At 34.8% G+C, this 22257-nt stretch overlaps 1 protein-coding gene across 1 annotated transcript; it reads left to right on the forward strand.

The window, feature by feature from the left end:
* The first annotated feature begins 7445 nt into the window (after window positions 1–7445).
* On the forward strand, window positions 7446–18806 carry LOC111054143. Its single transcript, XM_039423964.1, has 4 exons — window positions 7446–7735; window positions 11705–11819; window positions 12906–15150; window positions 18094–18806. The coding sequence occupies exons 2-4, from the start codon at window positions 11726–11728 to the stop codon at window positions 18152–18154; spliced, it is 2400 nt and encodes a 799-aa protein (XP_039279898.1). The 5' UTR covers window positions 7446–7735; window positions 11705–11725; the 3' UTR covers window positions 18155–18806.
* The last annotated feature ends 3451 nt before the right edge of the window (window positions 18807–22257 follow it).

The following is a 22257-nucleotide window of genomic DNA, read 5'->3' on the forward strand; positions in this document are numbered from 1 at the left end:
TTAGTCCACATTTTAGCTAAGGATACAGAAAATATAGGAGCATTTTGGAAATAATTCTTACTGTCATTTAAGAGTGACAAGCAATCTTGAATAGGGTCAAATTGATTAGAGCTATAGTTATTTCTAATGCTGTAGTTATAAATTGTTGCTTCCAAACGAGTAATACCATGCATTTTAGCCAAGTCAGAGGTAAAGGTTTCACATAATCTTGTATCTGGACAGGCAATAAAGTCTACAATATGGTTACCTAGCTGCTTATTTACACCAGGGCTTGTCATTTGACAAATAAACTTATTATAAATTTTTACTCTCACATTATTATTAACCCAAGTCAAGCAATCAATTCCAACAGTTCCATCATTATTCACAATTACATTATAGTCTTCTTTATATTCTCCTTGGAAACAGAAACAATGATTTTTAGTTAGAAAATCACACATTCCACTCTTGTTAAATATTCCAGCAAAGTCCTGTGTTATGTCCAAGTCCAGAAGATAGAAATGTTCCTTCCTAAGCTGCTCCAATATTGTTGGTAATTCCTCCATTAATATAGCAATGGGGACATCGGCAAGCTCTACTTTGTATGGTATCCCCACTGGATTGTAGTACTTCTGCTGCACTTCTCTATAGTTGTCCTCCCCAAGCAGTTGTAGAATCTTCTTTGACATATCGCTTCCACTGTCCAATAGGTATGGTAACTTTGCTTTAACTCCATGCTTAGCTGACACCATTTTGGAGAATTTTCCTCTCAAGAACAAATTGAATGATCCACACATCTCCTTCTTTAGAATAAAACGTCTTTTATCCAGTTCTTGACAGTCCTCCAAACCACAACCTTTACCAGCATAATATTGTCACAAAAGGGTTCTGTTATAGGCACAAGATTTGATTCATCCTGCACTAACAGTTCTTCTCCATCAGTGTAATCAATTTTCCAATGTCTGTAATAAGGTTGTCATTGCATAGATTTTCTGTCAACACCCACAAACCAAACCGCTCATTGGTAGGCTTTATTTTATTACCACAAAGCTGAGACACACTAAACACTTTGGAAGAAGCCATGTTCACTGTTTCGCTGGTACTATCAAACTGAGCGAATGTCAATTATTCTGGAGTATTTATAGGGATACAGCTAAGGAGAAGGATACTGCGCATGCGCAATGATAACTAGATTTTGTGTGAAGGGAGTGTCTTCCAAGTTTTTCCAAACATCTGACAGAAACTTAAGTGATTCTATTCTAGGAAATGTATGTCCATTATAGCTTGTCATACCATTGAGTGTAATTACACAAATGTTCTCCCTCCTTCTCCGCATTCCTCTCTCATTTTTTCTTTCCTGCTAAATGTGTGGAGGACAAAGGAGGAGAACGGAGGACAGTTTTTGTCCTCGGAGGGGAGGATTTTTGTCCTCGGAGCACAATTTTTGTCCTCGGAGGGGAGGAGGAAGATAACGGAGGACAAAGGAGGACAAAGGAGGACAAAGGAGGAGAACGGAGGAGGAAGAGGACAAAGGAGGAGGAAGAAGGACACAGCAAATCAAAGGTTAGTTGGTTATTTGATTGGTGTGTGCTCATAAGAGAGGGAGGAGGAGTGGGGGTCGCTGAAATTGCATCGCCGAAAGCATAGCAAGGTGATTTCTTACCTATATGAAGAGATGAATGTATCATTTAAAACAAAAAATTATCCTATTTTTGCAGATAGTAATATAGATAAAATTCTAATGTTAGGATTTGATAAATTGAATTCTGAGTTGAGTGAAGTGCAACTAAAAAAGAGTGGATGGCATCTTCTTGCTGTTGATGGGCTTAGATTACGCATCAACAAGTATATACCTCTTGGTGGTAGTACTTATGTACCACTTCCCAAAGTGATTAACAACAGGAAAGCATGTATCAATGTCCAAAATTTTGATAATAGATGCTTCGAGTATGCAATTTATCTAAACTGATACATACAAAACCTCATCGAGTATCAAGTTACAGTAATGTCAATCATACATATGACTTCACTTGTGTATCTTTCCCCACACCATTGAATGAAGTTAAAAATTTGAGAAAGTGAATCGAATGACAATCAACATATTCGCTTAGATGAGAAGAACAAGGTCTATCCTCTGAAAGTTGTTGATGAAGAACTTGAAGATCATAGAGATATTCTCTTGATTTCCAATAGTGATGGTATCAGTCACTATGTATATATAAAAACTTTGAAAAATTGGTTCATATCAAATTACAAAACGTAAAGATAGCATATCAATATGCAAGCGGTGCTTCAGCCATTTTGATGATCAGTATGGAGTGTTAAAAGAAGAAAAGCTGAGGGAGCATTTGAAATGTGTGTTGCTAATAATCCTATAAGAGTTGTGCTACCAGATGATAAACCATTCGTGAAGTTTGAGCATGTTGAGAGAGGTCTGCGAGTACCTTTTGTTGTTTACTGTGATTTTGAAAGTATTTTAAAGCCCATACAAGGCTGTACACCAGATATCGCTGCATCATACACAGTACAAGTACATAAACATGAGGCTATGAGCATCTGTGTCTATTTGAAACAAACAATACAGTATGATAATTTACCCTCAGAGCCATTCATATACAGGGGTAGGGATGCTGCTAAGGTGTTACTTAAATATTTGAGGAATTGGCTGAAGAAATAACAGAAATATATAAAACTAACAATCCAATGAATGAAATGAGTTCTGAAGAACTTGCTGCTACAATTCGGCAGATACTTGTTATATGTGTGATAAACATTTCAGTGTAGATGATGTGAAAGTTAGATCACTGTCATATGACAGGAAATTACCGAGGGGCAGCACATAGTAGCTGCAATTTAAAGTATCAAGTCCCCCACTTCCTCCCTGTATTATTTCACAACCTTAGTGGATATGATAGTCACTTTATTGTGAGGGAGTTGGGTTATGATGAGAAGCAGATCGATATAATTCCCACTCAGAAGAAAAATTATATCATTTTCAGAGACAATCAATAAATTCATGAAATTACGGTTTCTAGATTCATTTCGTTTCATGCCAAGTAGCTTGGATAGTCTGGCTAGGAATCTCCCCAAACTTGAAGAGATCCCAAAGTTTTTCCAACCTCAACATATTCCTCTACTAACAAGGAAAGGTGTATTTCCATATGAGTATATAACAAGTCGGGATAAATTGAATGAAACATCTCTCCCACCAAAAGCTGCATTTTATTCAAATCTTAATAAGACAGCAATTACTGATGAAGATTATTTACATGCAATAAATGTATGGAATACCTTTGGGTTCAAAAATCTTGGTGAATATAGTGACCATTATGCAAAAACTGATGTATTATTGTTGGCTGATATTTTTGAGAATTTTAGGGATATTACCATGAAAACACACAAGTTGGATCCATGTCATTATTACACTTTACCTGGTCTATCTTGGGATGCCATGTTAAGATTCACAGGTATTGAACTTGAACTTCTTACAGACTATGAGAAGTTCATGATGATTGAGAAAGGGATAAGGGGAGGATTGTGTCAAGTTTCACATCGACATATCAAGGCCAACAATAAATTTATGAAAACATTTGACTCCACAGCTAAAAGTGTTTTCATTGCCTTTGTAGATTGTAATAACCTTTATGGCCTTGCCATGTCAAAACCCCTTCCATTTGGGGATTTTCAGTGGATTAATTTGAGTATGAATGATCTACTTGAAGCAAAAGAAGGAGATGAATATGGCTATATTCTTGAGGTTGATGTATCATATCCAAGTTCACTACATGTAGATCATTGTGATCTCCCATTTCTCCCTGAGCAAATATCTATTGGAATTGATCAAAAAAAGTTATGTGCTCATGTGAATAGCAGGAAGCAATATATAGTTCACTATATTGCTTTAAAACAGGCAGTTGAACATGGCCTTATTGTTGAGAAAATTCACCGTGCATTGAGATTCAAACAGTCATGCTGGCTGCAGCCATACATTGAACATAACACAAGACTTCGTACTTGCTCTAAAATGCTTTTGAGAAGAATATGTACAAATTATATATTAATTCAGTCTATGGTAAGACAATGGAGAATGTTCGTGAGAGATTTAATATGCAAATAGTGTGCAGTGATAGAAAGATGGAAAAAATGATTAGAAAGCCTGAGTTCATTGATAGAACAATTTTTAGTGAGAATTTGGTAGCTATTCATCTAAGAAGAAAAAAATAATGTTAGACAAACCAATATACATAGGTCAAGCTGTATTGGATATTTCAAAAACAGTGATGTATAACTTCCATTACAATGTAATGATACCAAAATATGGCAATGAGAACATTAAACTAGCATATACTGATACAGATAGTTTACTATATAAAATAGTTACTGATGATTTATATGATGATATATATAACATGATTGAGCACTTTGACACATCTGATTATCCCATTGACCATCCTTGCTATTCACCAGTGAATAAAAACTATTGGGAAAGTTCAAGGATGAGGCAAATAGTAAGATAATCTTGGAATTTGTGGGTCTTCGTGCAAAAATGTATTCCATAAGAATGAATGACCATGAAATAAAAAAAGCAAAAGGTGTTCAGTCAGCTGCATTAAATAAATATATTACATTTGATGATTATTTGAATTGTCTCAGCTTGAATAATGACCATAGACTGATAATACCTGCATCAGATCTAAAGAGCATCATGTCTATACAGTGGATATAAATGAAAAAGCTCTTTGTTCCAAAGATGATAAGAGAATAGTATTAGAGGATGGAATATCCACATTACCAATTGGATACAAGAATTAAAGTTAAAAAAAAAAATATTCTAAGAATCTCAATAAAACTTAAAACTTGAAGTACCCACCTTAAGAATATCAAATACCAGAATTTAGTATGGGGAATAAAAAAATTTTAAATAGGAAATTTTTTTATGGTTTTGGTAAGAGCAGCTGCACCTGTTCTTAGCACACCTGTCATCGCCTGTTTTGGGGAGAAAATCATGGTGGGAGGCTTCCTGCTCTCCTATTGATTGGGGAAGGAGTCATGGTGAGAGACAAAATGACTGAGACTAGGTTTGGGGGAGGTTAGGTTAGGTTAGGTTAGGTTAAATTAGGCTGCTCATTGCTGGTGGGCCCAGATAAAATGACTGAGACTAGGTTTGGGGGAGGTTAGGTTAGGTTAGGTTAGGCTGCTCATTGCTGGTGGGCCCAGACAAAATGACTGAGACTAGGTTTGGGGGAGGTTAGGTTAGGTTAGGTTAAATTAGGCTGCTCATTGCTGGTGGGCCCAGAATCCTCTTATTATACCTACTTATGCTATTTTAGTATGGGGTAATTCATCTCAACAAAATATGGACAGAGTGTTTAAGATTCAAAAGAAGGCACTCAGATGTATAGAGAAAGTGAATAGGTTAGACTCTTGTAGGCCTTTATTTAAAAAGCTTGGTCTATTAACTGTGCCATCTTTATATGTATATGAAGTTGTAATGCATGTGAAAACGAGTGGTGTGATCCAGAATTCAGGTGTTCATGAGTATAATACGCGAAACAGAGCAGATTATCATATAATGGTCACAATAGTAGGTTATTTGAACAAAAACCAGATTATATTGGTAGGAAATTTTATAACAAGCTACCTCAAATCTTGAAAAGTAATGATGATTTGAAGATTTTCAAAAAACAAATGAAAAAATATTTAGTTGATAAAGCTTTTTATAGTGTACAAGAATTCCTTTCAAACCTAAACTAGGTTGAACTACTTAGTGTTAGATTGAAAAATATCAAAAAAGTCATTTATGAGAAAATCATGAAACACATGGTTTTTTAGTATTTATCCGCTATTTTTCTCAATAATATTATGGAGCTCCTGCAATTTTCCCAGAGATGAGACTCATGTCAGACAACAGGACTAATAATAGCTATCCATGGTATAAATTTGAAAAAAATCGTTAGAACCGTTTTTGAGAAAACCGTGAGAAAACATGGTTTTTTTTAGTAGATATCCGCCATTTTTCTGACATCTTGAATTACATTTTATTGATTTTCTTGTTGTCGGATCCATGGTATAAGGACCTTAAGTTTAAAATTTCAAGTCAATAGGTTAATTAGGAATGGAGTTATCATGTTCACAGACATACATACACACACACACACACACACACACACACACACACACACACAGACCAACACCCAAAAATCGTGTTTTTGGACTCAGGGGACCTTGAAACGTATAGAAAACTTGAAATTGGGGTACGGTACCTTATTTTTTTGGAAAGCAATCCTTACCTATGGTAATAGGGCAAGGAAAGTAAAAAAATCTGGTGTGGTGCACTCACACAACTTCCCTTGTTGTTATGAAAATTGATCACCTGACACTAGTGTACTCGCGCATCTCAAGTCTACTATAAATTCAAAGATATGAGACAGCTGGTGATAGGTCAATAACGCCGGAAACACACGAGGTCTGCTATCTCTTCGTAGTGAATGATTTAATAGAACCAATAGTTGCCAACAGTTTGCAATTAAATAATCACATTTTCTCGGATTTCAAGCTTATTTTCAATTTTAGGTGGAAATGTCACTGGCCAGTAATTGCAGAGATTTGCATGCTCAAACTTTTCCACTTTAATTGTATATGAAGGCTGATAATTGAGAATCTAAAATCAAACTTTGCATAGATGGGATGAAGCTCCTGAAATGTTTACAGATATAGGACTTGTTGCAGTTGATAGAGTTTATCAATGACTATTTCAGGTATGAATTTGATCAAAATCGTTGGAGCCGTTTTCGAGAAAATCGCGAAAAACCCGGTTTTTGACAACATTTTCGCCATTTTAGCCGCCATCTTGGATTGCATTCAATCGAAATTGTTCGTGTCGAATCCTTATAGTGTAAGGACCTTATGTTCCAAATTTCAAGTCATTCCGTTAACTGGGAGATGAGATATCGTGTACACAGACGCATATATACACACACACACACACACACACACACACACACACACATATACAGACCAATACCCAAAAACCAATTTTTCGGACTCAGGGGACCTTGAAACGTATAGAAATTTAGAAATTGGGGTACCTTGATTTTTTTCGGAAAGCAATACTTTCCTTTTCCTTACCTATGGTAATAGGGCAAGGAATGTAAAAGGACTTCTGATACTAATGTTGTAGATCTTAATAGCAAAAAAAAAATCAGATTAATATCTTCAATTTCCATCCCTGTGCTTTACTAATATTGCGAGTGGAGCTTCCTTACCAGATATTTCTGTTTTATACCTGTTGTAGCTCTGCATTTAGAAACATCATCGGAGGTATTTCACAACGTTCAAACCTCACGACGTAAAATGTATTTTTACTAATGTGTCACTCTCTACAGAGAAAAAACATCCCATTTCTCTGGTCACTCTAGAGTGCTACTCTAGTCTATGCACTGTACCGCTTGCATTCCATGCACCATGCTTGGTTTTTCAATGTTTGAAACTCAAGATTATAATCACTGCATTTTGATTTTTTGAAGCTTATAAAATTATTTTAAAAGCTGATATTGTATGGTAGTTGAAAAGAATGTGTGTTATTGACTTTGTTTTGATATTAATAATTCATTAATTGCATAGGTTAAATGTATAAAGTTGATTCTCAAGATAATAATCTACTATATTTCACAAATTGAAATCAAAAACAATTATTGTTATTGTGTTCAGAAATTTGTAAAAAGTTTTGTTCAGAACTGAAAAAGAAAAACCTGCTGTAAGTAATAAGTTATAGTTTTTGTTTTTACAATATAAATATTTATTAGGTTCAAGTTGTAAAAACACAAAATTTCAAACTCTCTCTTGTTATTTGTTTTTAAAATACCTATTTGTAATTGAAGCTTTATGTAGGCTAGTAAGTGGCTACACTAACTTTAGTTATAGTAAGGTCCACGTTATAATGACAGAATTTGTTCAACTTTGGTTTTGCTATCTTTGTCTATCATTTGACAAAGCCGGTAGTACTATCCTTTTCTAGGTCCACAACGTTGCCAATTATGTTTTTGAAATTGTAGAAATATAATTAATTAATGCAGAGAATCGGCATCGCTAAGCTCCTATCTTTATCCAATGCCATTATAAAGTGGACCTCACTATAGTAGCTTACACTGAAGACTAAGTAAATGAATAAAGGTTGTATTATTATCAGTTGAGGCTGTGCAACAGACTGAAAAAACTTGTGATTTTTCAATTTTTTTATTTGTATTACTATCAAGCTATAAAAATAAAATCTGTTTTTTCAGGAATTTTTTTTCGATTATTAAGTACGGTACTTTTTCTTTTTAGTTCTCAAGATTGTCAATTTTGGGCCAGCTAATATCAAATTCGGTAAGAATTAATGAAATTTGATGATAAATTCTTCATGATATTGTTGATGAATAAAACCAGAATTTCCTGCAAATCAATCTTAGAGCCATCAATTTTAAAGCTATTCCATTTACAAAGAATGACTGAGAATAACTTTTGAGTTATTTTTATGGGATTTTGTTTAATCATTAATACCATGAATTTATTCTCAAAATTCCATGAATTTATTTATCTCTCATCGTATTTCATATAATCTATCCAAAAAAATTGAACTCAACTTACTTGAGACGCTCATATCTCAAAATGTAAGGATCGGAAAAATATCCTGAGAAAACTTTATAATTTTAATAGCTTGATAGTAGGCTATACAAATAAAAAAACTCGAAAAATATTACCACTTTCAAATGTTATTACAGCTTGTTGCACAGCCGTAAATGTGCAGTGAGAATATTATTATTTTGAGTTCTAATCATAGTCGCTTTGCCAGGCGTATTTCTAAGCAATACGGTTCTGTGAATCCCTAATTCTTAAATAGTTCATTTGATAGAACGTAAAACTGTGGAATAGTAGGTTATTCAAATCCAACAGAGGGGGGGGGTCTGGTGCTAGGAACTTTGGGACCCACACTTTTTGCGACTGAATGGTTCCGACATCAGTTGGACATTGTTCTCCAACACAAAGGCGTTAAACACATAGAATTAGCAAGTCAGTTCAAGGCCTGCTCACCTATTTATAAATATTTATTTTATATACTTCATATAATATTATTTATTTATTCAGATCTCAAAGTTAGATTATTATTTCCGCTACTTGATCAGGAAAATAGAATTTCTAGTATTCTAAAATGAATCTATGAATGGTTTTCATTTTGAGACAGAAGCGTGTGAATCTGTTGAAAGTACCGACTATTGTTTGTGAATCACTTCACAGGTACCTAGAGGGTAGAGGTAGAGACCCCAGACTTGGTGGCAAAATTTATTTTTTTCCTAGTTGTGAAAAAAACAGAAAATACCTGGTCCTAAAGTTCCGCTTACTGGGGTAATCACAAATCTAACAGAGACAATTCTCTCCAATACAGAGCTATCACATTATGATGGACCAATTAAAAAAAATACAATCCCAAATGATAAATCTTTATACCAATGAAAAGAGAAAATTCCAAAGTTCTTTTACAATAAATGTCCTACATTGTACCCTATTAGGCTAGGGCGCCTATACTCCGTACAAATTAACTTCCGATTTGGGATGGACATGCGCAGCAGAGAAGACATACAGCGACAGGGATACAACGGCGGCTATGTTACCGTTGTGTATCGGCCAGCATGCTCTTATTTCCAGTGAGTATTCAAGCGCTCATGTTAAACTTATGAAGTTTCCTCTCTACAATCACAGACTCGACTGACTCTAATCGACAAATTGACAACTGCGCTTCCACCTATGACTATCAATCACTGCAATTGGCTGATCTCCCTCCATTTCTCTGCGCCGCAAATTCCTCCAAGTCTGAAGTAATTTTGCACGGAGTTAGGCAGCCAGGATGCGTAGCCAACCGGGCGGACAGTCGCACTGTTTTTAAAACTTGGCCGCCATGTTTTGGCTACCGTACCAGACTGGTCGCCGGGCTCGGCATCCTACCAGCAGTCATAATGTGGATGTCCTAACTTAACAACAGTACCTGTTGAGCGGCTGACTGTTTGGCTCATCATTTGAACAGGCAGTATTTCCACAAAGTTTAAAAATAGCCAAAATCCACCCCAAATTGAAAACAGGTGACCATACTGATCCAAAAAACTACAGACCCATAGCAAATCTTCCCATTGTATCCAAGATTATAGAGCGGGCGGCATACAATCAATTGATTTTATATCTGGAGACGAATGGGTTGTTGTCTACGAGCCAGCATGGATTCCGAAAAAAACACAGTACAGCCACAGCGATTTCCGAACTCTGTGATGAGGTGTGTAAGATATGGGAGGATAAAAAATATGCATCAGGACTGTTTATCGATCTCTGGAAGGCTTTTGATGTACTCGATTGGAACTTACTCAAAACAAAACTAAGAAAAATGAGAATTCAAGGCAGAGCACTTAAGTGGATTGAAGACTACCTGCATAATAGAAAACAAAATGTAGAGCTGGATTTCCAAAGACAAAATCAAATAATCACTTTCAAATCAACAGCACGATCAGTCAAAAGAGGAGTACCACAAGGGTCAATCCTGGGACCGCTGCTCTTTCTTATATACATAAATGATTTTCCCGATGAATTAAAAGAAAACAAAAAGTTTGCTCTATTTGCAGACGACACAACTATACTACTTCCCACAAACAGAAAGGAAAATCGAAACAATATAGTTGAATCAACTCTTACTGAAGCTACCTTGATCTGCAATAAAATGAAACTGACCATAAATAACGAAAAAACAGTACACATGAACTTCACCCCAACAAACCAAACCCAGGATGAACCACAAAACAGTAATATACAAACAGTGGAAAGTACAAAGTTCAATGGTGTAATTATCGACAACCATCTGTCCTGGAGGCAACACACAGACTATTTATGTAAAAAACTCTCCTCTGCTACATACGTCATCAGCAGAATCAGAAATATTGCTGATGAGAAGACAGCACTAATCGCATATCATTCATTATTTATGTCACACTTAAGACATCGTCGCATGGGGATCATCAGCACAGGGAAATCTTTAGAGAATATTGAAGATACAAAAGAGTGCAGTGCGAATCCTACTAAGAGCAAACTACATAGAACACTGTAAACCACTCTTTAAGCAGACAGGTATCCTCACAGTAATCTCGATATACATCCTGGAATCCATCATCCTAGTGGTAAACCAAAGTCCGGCTTTAAGACGAGATAAGAACACGCAACGTGGATGACATAACCCTCCCCCAGCATCGACTTAAAAAGTATAGTAAATCTTCAGCCTATTCGGGGGCATACCTGTTTAACCTGCTTCCTAGCAACATAAAATCCCTAGTGAATGGCAACACTTTCATAAGAAGCCTAAAACAATAGCTGATGGACAGACCATACTATAGCATTACAGAATTCATTGATGACCACACTTTCTCACACCTTAAATAAAGGTGAACACCGACACCCCCACGATGGGACGAAAAGGACGATTCCCCGGTCAAACAGACTGCGGAGAAGACAAAAGAAATAACAAGTAAGTAAGTAACAAGTTCAACGATTGATTGAATTGAATTAGTACTTTGGTAATTATGGATTTTTTAAACTAAGTCCATCATTTTTAATAACTCTGTATATTGAATTATATATTACGGTATAATATTCTGCATAAAAATTAATATTAGGTTTTCATACAATTATTATTGGGTTTTTTTAATTACAGGACTTTGATTCTGAAAAGAGAATGGAAAAGAAAAGTAACCAAACACGACCGTCGCAATTCAAGAGAGTAGCAGTAGATGACATTATGAATATAAATGACAGCGCTTCAAAGAAAAGTAGGCTATTAGTATAATTTGTAAGATATAGTAATTTTGGGCAGCGCAAAGTGCTGCTTGCTTTCCAAAATCACTCGAAAAATTACACTTTTACAGAAAAGTTTTTATTTTTAACGATTTAAAGGCTTAGTTTTTTCAAATTAGGCAGCTATTTTAATAAATTCAATAAGACATCATACAATTTTTCAACCATGATAAAACAATTGTACAAAGTACTTTGTAAAATTCTCCAATCTAGTAGACTGGAAAACGCCAGCAGACATAATAATAATATCAATTGAATAATAAGTTATCCTCCAAGATTTTTCCATTTTTACTTGATAGTTTTTCTTTTTGAATAGGCCTACAAGGAAAAACTGAAAATTGGCACAGTAAAACGTTTGCATGTGCTGACATTAGTTTTTAAAAAGCAATATAAAGAACATGTTTGGTCTGTTCTGAAATCCTTGAATAACTTGATTTCATTGCTTTAAGTTTAGCTTCGCTGTATGGTAGTTACCGTACTTCTATCATTTTTTGAACATTTGAAGTATTGACGTTTTGTTAGAAAGGTGGAATACTTACCGCAAGGAATAGAGAACAAAGTTCGTTCAAATTATATATCGAAGTTAAAATGTGTTCTTTGCATGATGATGATTAATGAAGTTGAATTTAGATAATTGCAATTATCTTGGAACTGGAGAAGCATGAAAATAGAAATGCATATAATATATTATTGGTGATCCACTTAAAAATCAATCACTTTGATTGATGACTTTTGACTGATAATTATTCTGTAATTTATATTCCAAGATTTATATGACTGACTTCCAGATAATTCACAATAAACTCTTGAAATATTGCAGTCCAATTTTCTAAGATTTTTATAATGAACCTACCGTGTCTAGAAGAACTTCGCTCATGTAGGGCTAATAAATAGTTTTATTCGTAAAAAATTAGAATTCAATGGCGATTTAAATTTATAGAGTTCATAAGTTGAATCAGCTAGAAATATTGTGGTTGACAATCATAAAAGTAAATCGCCTGATTCATTTACAACCTAAGAATACAAAAATAATAGTTAATTTCTCTTTTATTTTTTCGCAGAAAAGCAAAGCGTACCTGCTCATCTTAGACCATCAACTTTGAAAAAACTCAAGTTGAAACCAGACCCCACTCTTCTGTTTTCTCAATTTGAACCAAAGTCTCAGGATAATAAAATAGATGCTTCAGCTATTCATGGAGCCAATGAGACAGCCTGTTCTCAAGTCAACAAGTCAAAAGATCCTAGTAAAGTGGGAATTTCAAAGGGTTGGACTCCTCCGCTAAAAAATGCTGCTCAGCAAAAGGAATCTAAAGGCTCTTCGCAAAGTTTTAAACGGGTTGGCATATTGAAAGAATGTAAAAATGTGAAGAAAGTTGAACTCAACGTCAAGTTACCGTCCAATGTTAAAGGGGGTAGTCCAAAAACAAAAGAGAACAGCTCTGGTAAAAACTCAAACACAAAAAATCAGAATACGTCAAGAAATTCTCATGAAATTATCGTTAAGAATTCACTAGAAGTCGACCGAGATTCTTCCAATGTTTGCTCGCAATACCATAGAGGAATTCTTCACATGGAAGACAATCAGAACCAGTCCGATCCATCCAATGATAGTCCTCACCGAAGCCATTTTGAAACACTATTGGAAGCCATTAATATAGTCGAAAGCGATGGTGACCATAGTCTTGAAATAGATCATTCCAATACTTATAGTTCTCAACAAGAAGCTGGTAACTCCTCACAATCTCATGAATTTGTAGACACCGAACAATTAGATCTCTTCAAAGAAGATAAAAATGAACAAATTCCTTACATTGTCACACCTTTGAAAGAGACACATTCAAATGAATTATCAGTTATGGAAGGTTCTCAAAATTCCTGGGGACAAGAATATCAAGATGGTGTAGCAAACAGCCCAACAAAGGAGAGCTACGAATTCGACACTCAACCCGTTCCTCAATTTACAAACGAAACCTGTGTCCAGAAAAATCAATCAGCTGAGCTTGCTCATGTTACTGTTTATGAGGATTTGAAAACTCTCGAGACAACTGTTGATTGTGGGGAGTCGGTGCAAATCAAGTCTACTCCTGATCTAAGTGGCAACGCAAAATTGGACGAATGTCATAATGATTGTCTTTTGACTTCCAGTTGCGTCAATTATACAGAAACACTAATTGAGAATTTGAAGTATCCAGTATTTTGTACTATAGTTAATGAAGCTCGAGATAGCACAGAGGTGTTAAAATTTTCAGGGAGTGATTGCAGCAAAAATAAAAACAAGGGATTGAATCAGGTGGAATCTAAAACAGAGGCATCACAGCAGTTTAGGCAAAATCATGAGAGGGAGAATAATTTGGAAGATGGGAATGACTATAGTGTGGTTGACGAAGGTATAGATGCAGAAGACGAGAAAATTATTAAAGAAATAAGAATATATGTGTATGATTCACTTACTTCTGATGAAAAAAACGATGGGAACTCTAATTACATTGAATATGGGGGGAATGGAAAGGAGACTTATCAAAAACCTGATATGGCATCTCAAAATTGTGAGAAGTGTGTGGTCACGAGTTTTCGTCCCGAAATCAACAATGAGAACGTTTATGAAAAAGAATTGGAAATCGGGGAAGAAAGTAAGGAGGAATGTGAAGGACCAGAAATCTTTTACAAAATGGAGGAAAATGAGGAAGAATCTGAAGGGATTAAATATTGCGAACAAACAATTGAAACATGTGACGAAGAAAGAGAAAGATACCAAAAGAATTCAAGCAACGAATATTTTGATTATCAGCAGAATAAAGATGAGACAATTGTTGAAGGAGAAGGAGAAGCTGATGAGAATGAAGAAAGCAATTTGAAAAAGGAAGAAGTCGAGATTTTGGAATGCAATAGCAGCGAAAGCGATAAGGATAAAGTAGGTGGAGAAAATGACGATGAAGCAAATGAGAATGAGGGAGCAGGTAGAAGCAACATAGGGGACAATAAAAGTGAGCTTTGGAATGAAGATGATGATGTCTTTGATGAAGTAATAGACATGTCCTGCACTCAGCTCATCAACATAGAAAATGAATATTCAAATAAGAAGAAAGCTGATGAAAAGGTTGGGAATGATACCAATAATAATGCTACTCTACGAAATAAACCAGGAGATTCGAATATTCGAAAAGTTCGAATACCGTGGGTCAATGATGATTCCAAGAAAGCCGAAAAAGCGAGTGTTATTCCAGATCAGAATCTTCAATGGATCGAACGGATGCGAGAAGAAAAACAAAAGTTGAGAGCTGTAGTCCAGGAACTATCCCAGCTGAAGTAAGTACCTTTTAAAAGCGATTTTAATTCTAATAAACTCAGGCTCAGCTGTAGCTTAAACAGAGTTAAAGCATAGAGAAACAATAGCATAAGTAGATATACCATGGTATAGGAAGTTTTTGGTATAGGAAGCTTGAGAAGTTGGACTATCTCAAGCCGATAGTCCACGTATTTCTTTTCGCGTGGAGCTGCAGTCTGTATAACGCTGGTAGTCTCTCATATTGTGCCGTTCATACACTCTCACCCGGCCAAAACAGTAAAAATCGACAATAATCGGCTTGAGTTAACAGTAAAAGTTGCGAGATAAATGCCCTATACCATGGGATATGTACTTACGCTATTTTTCTCTATACCATCCTACACCAACGTAGCGTAGCTTGGAATACGTCACCGACGTTCCTAATGTTAATCAATCTGTCCATTTGAAACCGGCATAGCGTAGATCAACATTAGGGAGATACGACGGCTACGTCTTCCGAAGAAGTATTTCTTGCTACGCTACGTTAATGATGTGTAATGGCCATTAGCATTTATTTATATTTGGCGGATTACAAAAAAATACTCTAGTAACATTTTTGCTTATTCATTTCTAAAACAGTACCTTTGATTATTCTTTCTCTCATTTAACATTTTGCAAGTAAGTTGTATCACTCAATTACGGAAACTAAGTATAAATGTAATACAAGAACCATTTTTCTTCTGAAAAACATTAACCGTGATTAATAGCATTTGAATTGCTTATCCAAATTTTCTGAAAATCACTTGTTCTGTAATTTATTGTACATTGAGCATGATTCTTGGAGTTTTAAAATTCCAACTCTCATGTGAAACAATTTATCAATATAATGCGATTTTTATAGAAATTGTGATAGATGACAAACGAAATAGGACAATTTTAGATTATTTGATGATCAACATTCACATGAAATAAATGCATAATTTCAAGATAGATTTAGATGTTATAATTTACAGTTTGGATTCAAAATTCAGTCATCACGAATTATTATTCAAGTTTTGTTCCTTTAATTTTTGTCAATGAAATCATCCTATTTAATGCCTACTCAAGTAGGTGTGAGTGAATTGGAGAAATTAATGAACTCGAGATAAAGAGTAAGATGGAAACTATCCATTTTATTATTTCTATTAAATAATAAGTTACTTTTTTATCCTCATTAAAATCATCCTATCCAATGCCTATAAGCTATAACTTATGTAGGTGTGTGTATTGGAGAGATTAATGAATTATAGCCCAGTCAACGAAGTGTTATAGAGGGAAAAGTTTGGAAGACAATTTTTGCCCCGCAGTTCTGTTCAGGGTGGTGAGGAGGTAAACATATCAAAAGTCCCCACTCCTACCCCCTGTGCTAAGGGGGTGGGGGTGGTTCAAAGGTACCATTTTTTGGTTTCTCGCATATAACTCGAAAATTATGCATTTTACAGACATGACTATTCTATAAGAAATTTAAGCTTACATAATTTCCTACAATATTGATCTAACAACTTTTTCTATATCTCTTTTACTTTTCGAGATATCCGCTCAAAAAGCTGTGACATTTTTGAAAAAAAAAAACACATTTCCTTTCATTTTTAGCTATTTTTGGTCTTATAACTTTTTTAATATCGTTGAGGAAAATCCATGCTGATCATGAGCTCATCAAGCATCGAATTCTCTTCAATTTGATGTATAATTTCATAAGCTTACGCACATCACCACGACTGTTGCAGCAGCTTCAGTGTTGAGTGTGAGATCTTCAGTTATACAAAAATAGACCAATTGACAAAGGAATTTGGAGAGAATGTTATAAACACAATTTTTGACTTCGCAGCTTTGTTGGGACTAGTTAGGGGGTGAACATATCAAAAGTCCCCATCCCTACCCCTTGTGCTAGAGTAATGAAGGTGGTTTAAAAGTTGCATTTTTTAATGTTTTGCTTACACGCTCATATCTTGAGGAAAATGCGTTCAACCGACATGGCTAACTATTCAAAAATAAAGCTTGATAAATTTAAAAGCTGTTATTTCAACAATTTTACACATTTAAGAGCGTATATCTCGAAAACTGTTGGAGATATCACAAATCTCCACAGAACAAATATTGTAGAGGATTTATCAAGCTTTATTTTTGAATAGTTAGTCATGTCGGTTGAACGCATTTTCCTCAAGATATGAGCGTGTAAGCAAAACATTAAAAAATGCAACTTTTAAACCACCTTCATTACTCTAGCACAAGGGGTAGGGATGGGGACTTTTGATATGTTCACCCCCTAACTAGTCCCAACAAAGCTGCGAAGTCAAAAATTGTGTTCAAAACATTCTCTCCAAATTCCTTTGTCAATTGGTCTATTTTTGTATAACTGAAGATCTCACACTCAACACTGAAGCTGCTGCAACAGTCGTGGTGATGTGCGTAAGCTTATGAAATTATACATCAAATTGAAGAGAATTCGATGCTTGATGAGCTCATGATCAGCATGGATTTTCCTCAACGATATTAAAAAAGTTATAAGACCAAAAATAGCTAAAAATGAAAGGAAATTGTGTTTTTTTTCAAAAATGTCACAGCTTTTTGAGCGGATATCTCGAAAAGTAAAAGAGATATAGAAAAAGTTGTTAGATCAATATTGTAGGAAATTATGTAAGCTCAAATTTCTTATAGAATAGTCATGTCTTTAAAATGCATAATTTTCGAGTTATATGCGAGAAACCAAAAAATGGTACCTTTGAACCACCCCCACCCCCTTAGCACAGGGGAGGAGTGGGGACTTTTGATATGTTTACCCCCTCACCACCCTAAACAGAACTGCGGGGTCAAAAATTGTCTTCCAAACTTTTCCCTCTATACCCTTTTTTGAGCATTCATTGCCTGGACTATTAGCTAAAGGGTAAAATGGAAATCATACTTTTTGTTATATTATTTGAATAATTTTATTTTTTATTTTTCAGTGCTCTCATTCTACAAGCCCGACAAACACTTTGGCCAAGTATGTTAGCGAACAAGAAATAGATTAAAATATGGTATCGCCATTCTTCATAAATAATATATAAGATATAAAAAGATGTTCAGTTGCCAGTGCAAGTGTGTAAAGTTACCTGAACAGTAAAACGTTTTTCTCACCTTTGAATAATAACAATTATTCAAACAAAAGATGTTTAGCTTTTGATACTGTGAACCAAAGATGAAATATTAATATGTGTTTCAAAGATGAGTTAGATTAAACGTATACGGAAGGCAAGTTCTCAAGGCTTTGAAAAATGAATTCAAAGCTATATAAGTTTTGATAGCTTTTGATAATGTAAACCAAAGATGAAATTTATGAGTTTCAAAGTTGAATTAGATCAAACTAATGTAAATGTGAGTTCTCAAGGCTTTGAAAAATGAATTAAAGTACAATATTTTTGGTCATGAACATTTTATTCAAAACAATAAGTCTACAAATAATGATTTGAAATTGTACAACTGAATTAAATTAATTGGCTCGAAACAGCATAATCATGCTATGCTATTTCAAATGTTTCTGTTTCATAAATCAATCTAGCTACGTTTCCTTTTCCCCCGCTTTCAATAATGTATTCGTCTTATCTGATTTAATATTAATTATTGTACATTCTTGTTAATAATCATGAATTGCTCAAATATATTTTATTCATTAAGGAAATATGTCTGCATGATTATTTTAATAATAGATTTTTCAACTGATATTACTTATTCTGGTAGCTCATTATATTTCTACATCGCCTATTAACAATTTGGAAAGGAGTTAGATAAGGATGAAGTATCTGCTTTTTCTCAACACAAGAAAAGTAATAAACCAATGTTAATCATCAGATGCTGACTTCAAAACGTGGATCTCACTAAAGAACCTACAGGGAAACGACACAACGGCACTGCATTATTCCTCAATGTAAACATTAAAGATTTTATTAATATGAAATATTTAGTATAGACATAGAGAAACAATACCTTATGCCATTGTTTCTCTATGGTATAGACTAACTGATTGTTTTCTTTCATTCTGGGATCACTTTCTTTGTATATCTTTAACCACTCAATTTTTCAACTTCAACAACTATACAGAGTTCATAAAACAGACAAAGTTTACATATTATAGAGTTCGTGAAACAAACATGAACCATCTCTACTCTAAAATCAGCAAGGCCTTATTAACACTCTGAGTAAGGAACTGGACGTGATTCGTCAGAAGCTACTGGTCACTGAGGAGCGTTTGGACGAGCATGAACAGTATTCCAGGAGAAATACTCTCGAAATTCAAGGTATTCCCGCGAAACCGGAGGAGGATGTGCTTCAGACGGTGACTGTGGTGGGAAGGGTGGTGGGTTTCAACATAACTCCAGATATGGTGGACGCCTGCCATAGATTGGAAGTGAAGAAATGGAGGCCTATTGGAAATCACGGAGCAACAACGTTGTTACCTCCACCGCCACCGGCTATAATCGTCAGATTTGTCAGGCGTCTCGACGCCGACCAATTGATGGAACAGAGGAGGAAGTTTGGGGTCATCAAGAGGGGACAGATACACGGTCTAGTCGGCCAGGGTCCGATTTACATCAACCGAAGTCTAACTTCTACAAGGAGGAAACTACTGGTTTTGGCCCGGCAGCTCAAGAAGAACGGGCGAATCATAGATGCGTGGGTTGACAGACAGGGGCGAGTTCGAATTCGCAAGGATGTCAGCGGAGCTTCAAATATTGTAAAGAATGCCGAAGACTTGAATTTTCCCAAGTTATAGAAGATTCCCGTTCATGAACTCGAACTCTTTCATTAGTTTATCTGTTCTTGATTATTTTTGAAAACATTTTTGTCTCTTTGTACTTGTTGCTAGTAATTTTGCTCTTTGCTTAACGAATACAATATTAATGATAACATTGATAAAGTCTTTGTTCCGTGCTTAGGTTTTTATAAATGAAGTAAAGAAATTTTTTTTTTTTTTAAACTTATTTATGATTGTATCATAATTATGTATACATTTTAGGAATTAAGAGTGTCACCTTGTCTAAATTGTTTTTTTTATGGATCAATCTATATAAATTCTCGCTGATTGTAATGTGGTTCATTACAGTTTAGGCAGAAATCTCTATGGTTATTACTCTATCTATGAATAATATACCGTTCATATGGAATGATTATTTAAAATAGTATCTCAAAGTGCTTATTTGTATTGGAAATTTTATTATCTATTTTTTTATATACTGTAAAAGTTATAGTGTTTCGTGGATCAAATTTATTATAGAATTTCGTTTCCCTATATGGTTTAAGCCACCAGCTTATTGAATATTCCGTTCGAGCTGTGACTATTCGAACGACCTTTCTATTTATATAATACTTTTAATTACTATAAGTGATAATTTAAAGTTCATTCAATCAATCGAGATACTTACGAAGTAGGATATGTTTTGTTTCATCTAGCGGGATTGAACATTAATGTCAGATTAGTAACATGGTATACTTTTTCGGAGGTAGTAGGCTGATAAGTAGATAGGCTGCAGTTCATAGCTGATAGGCTGATAAGAGTCCAATGAAGTATTATATGATTAGATAGAGTTTGCTTCCACCTAATACACTCATATGGCCTATATATTTTTTTTTCTCATCCGTTATTATTATTTTTTATTGACTGCTCCAGTAGAATATTATATTTATTGTCATTGTTGAATTAAACCTAATGTAGGCGTTTCTATCCTAGCTAATGTATCAAGAGCTGTGTTGAGACAGTGCTATGAGCATTCCTTCATTCATCCTTTAAACATCGATGCTCCTTCAGAAAATCGATCACATTTTTTTTTGTATTGTTTTTTTTCTGTTTTAGTTGTTGTGGGTTAGGCTGTGTGGTTGGAGGCTTAGGCTGTTGGTGGTCCCGGGTGGGATATTTTCTTCTATCTCATACAGATTTTTCTCTGTTATTTTATCTTGAGAGCATTCACTTATTGCTCTTTGGATTAATTAATAAGTTTCTTTTGTAAAATCATCTTCTCTTCCTTATTTGCTCAACTCCAACTCATTCTAAACATTTTTTTATCATTATTCAAATCAATATTCGCTTATTGCTCTTTGGATTAATTAATTCTTCTATATCATCAGCTCATTTCTTTTTTCAGCTTCTTTTTCTCTTCCATTTTTATCTTGAGAGTATTCGTGATTGCTCTTTGATTAATTAATTAGTTCTAAATTCCATTTTTTCTATTGTTAAATCATCTTTTCATCCTCATTTGCTTACATTCAGAACTCTTTATCTAATTCTAAACATTTTTAATCTTCAATCAATTGGTTATATTATGTACTATTATACTTATGTATACTTCCTGACTGTAACTGAATTATTCTATTTGATGTGCGGCTGGTAAGATGATCTTATGATTCTCAGTTTCTCGATGAACTATTGCATTAATTCCTTGAAAGTTTATTATCAAAATGTAAGGGGTCTCAGAACGAAGACTCATGCATGGTTTCCTTCAATCGGTGCTTGCCTGTGATTATGATATGATTTTGATAACAGAGACTTGGCTTAATTCTAGTTTTGTTGATTCTGAACTTTTTGATGAGAGATACACTGTTTATCGTAGAGACAGACCTGGTAGCGACTCTTGTCGTGGTGGAGGTGTGCTAATTGCCGTTCGTAGGGACATACCCTCGGAGGAATGTTTTGATATTAATTCGTCTCATAATCTCAGAAATTCAGAGAATCTGATGATTCGTATTCTATTACCCACTTGTCCTATATATATTAACATTGTCTACTTTTGTAATAATGCTCTCATAGGTGACTTTGAATCATATTTTGATCACATCGAATCATACTCTCATATAATTAAAGATAAATTGTTCATAGCTGGTGATTTCAACTTACCTGAAATAACTGACAAGGATTTTGATTTAATGAATGGTACTATGTGTGCAAAAAAGTTAAACAATTTCTCAGGATTTTTTGATCTTCAATCTTATAATAATGTTAAAAATGCCAATGGCCGTACACTTGATTTGGTAATGTCTAGTATGCAGATTGAAGGGCTCAAACATGAGTCTTTGCCTTTGGTCCATGAAGATGTTCACCCAGCTCTGAGCATGGAATTGCTGACGGGTGTCCAGTTGAG

Source organism: Nilaparvata lugens, chromosome 3 (genome assembly GCF_014356525.2).
Source record: "Nilaparvata lugens isolate BPH chromosome 3, ASM1435652v1, whole genome shotgun sequence".
Lineage (NCBI taxonomy): Eukaryota > Metazoa > Arthropoda > Insecta > Hemiptera > Delphacidae > Nilaparvata > Nilaparvata lugens.

Bases quoted from the DNA above. Each gene is read 5' to 3' on its own strand.
- LOC111054143 (XM_039423964.1), top strand. From the start codon at position 11,726: ATGGAAAAGAAAAGTAACCAAACACGACCGTCGCAATTCAAGAGAGTA. The intron at 11,820-12,905 runs GTAGGCTATTAG...ATTTTTTCGCAG, and splicing joins TGACAGCGCTTCAAAGAAAA to AAAAGCAAAGCGTACCTGCT. The intron at 15,151-18,093 runs GTAAGTACCTTT...TTTATTTTTCAG, and splicing joins CAGGAACTATCCCAGCTGAA to TGCTCTCATTCTACAAGCCC.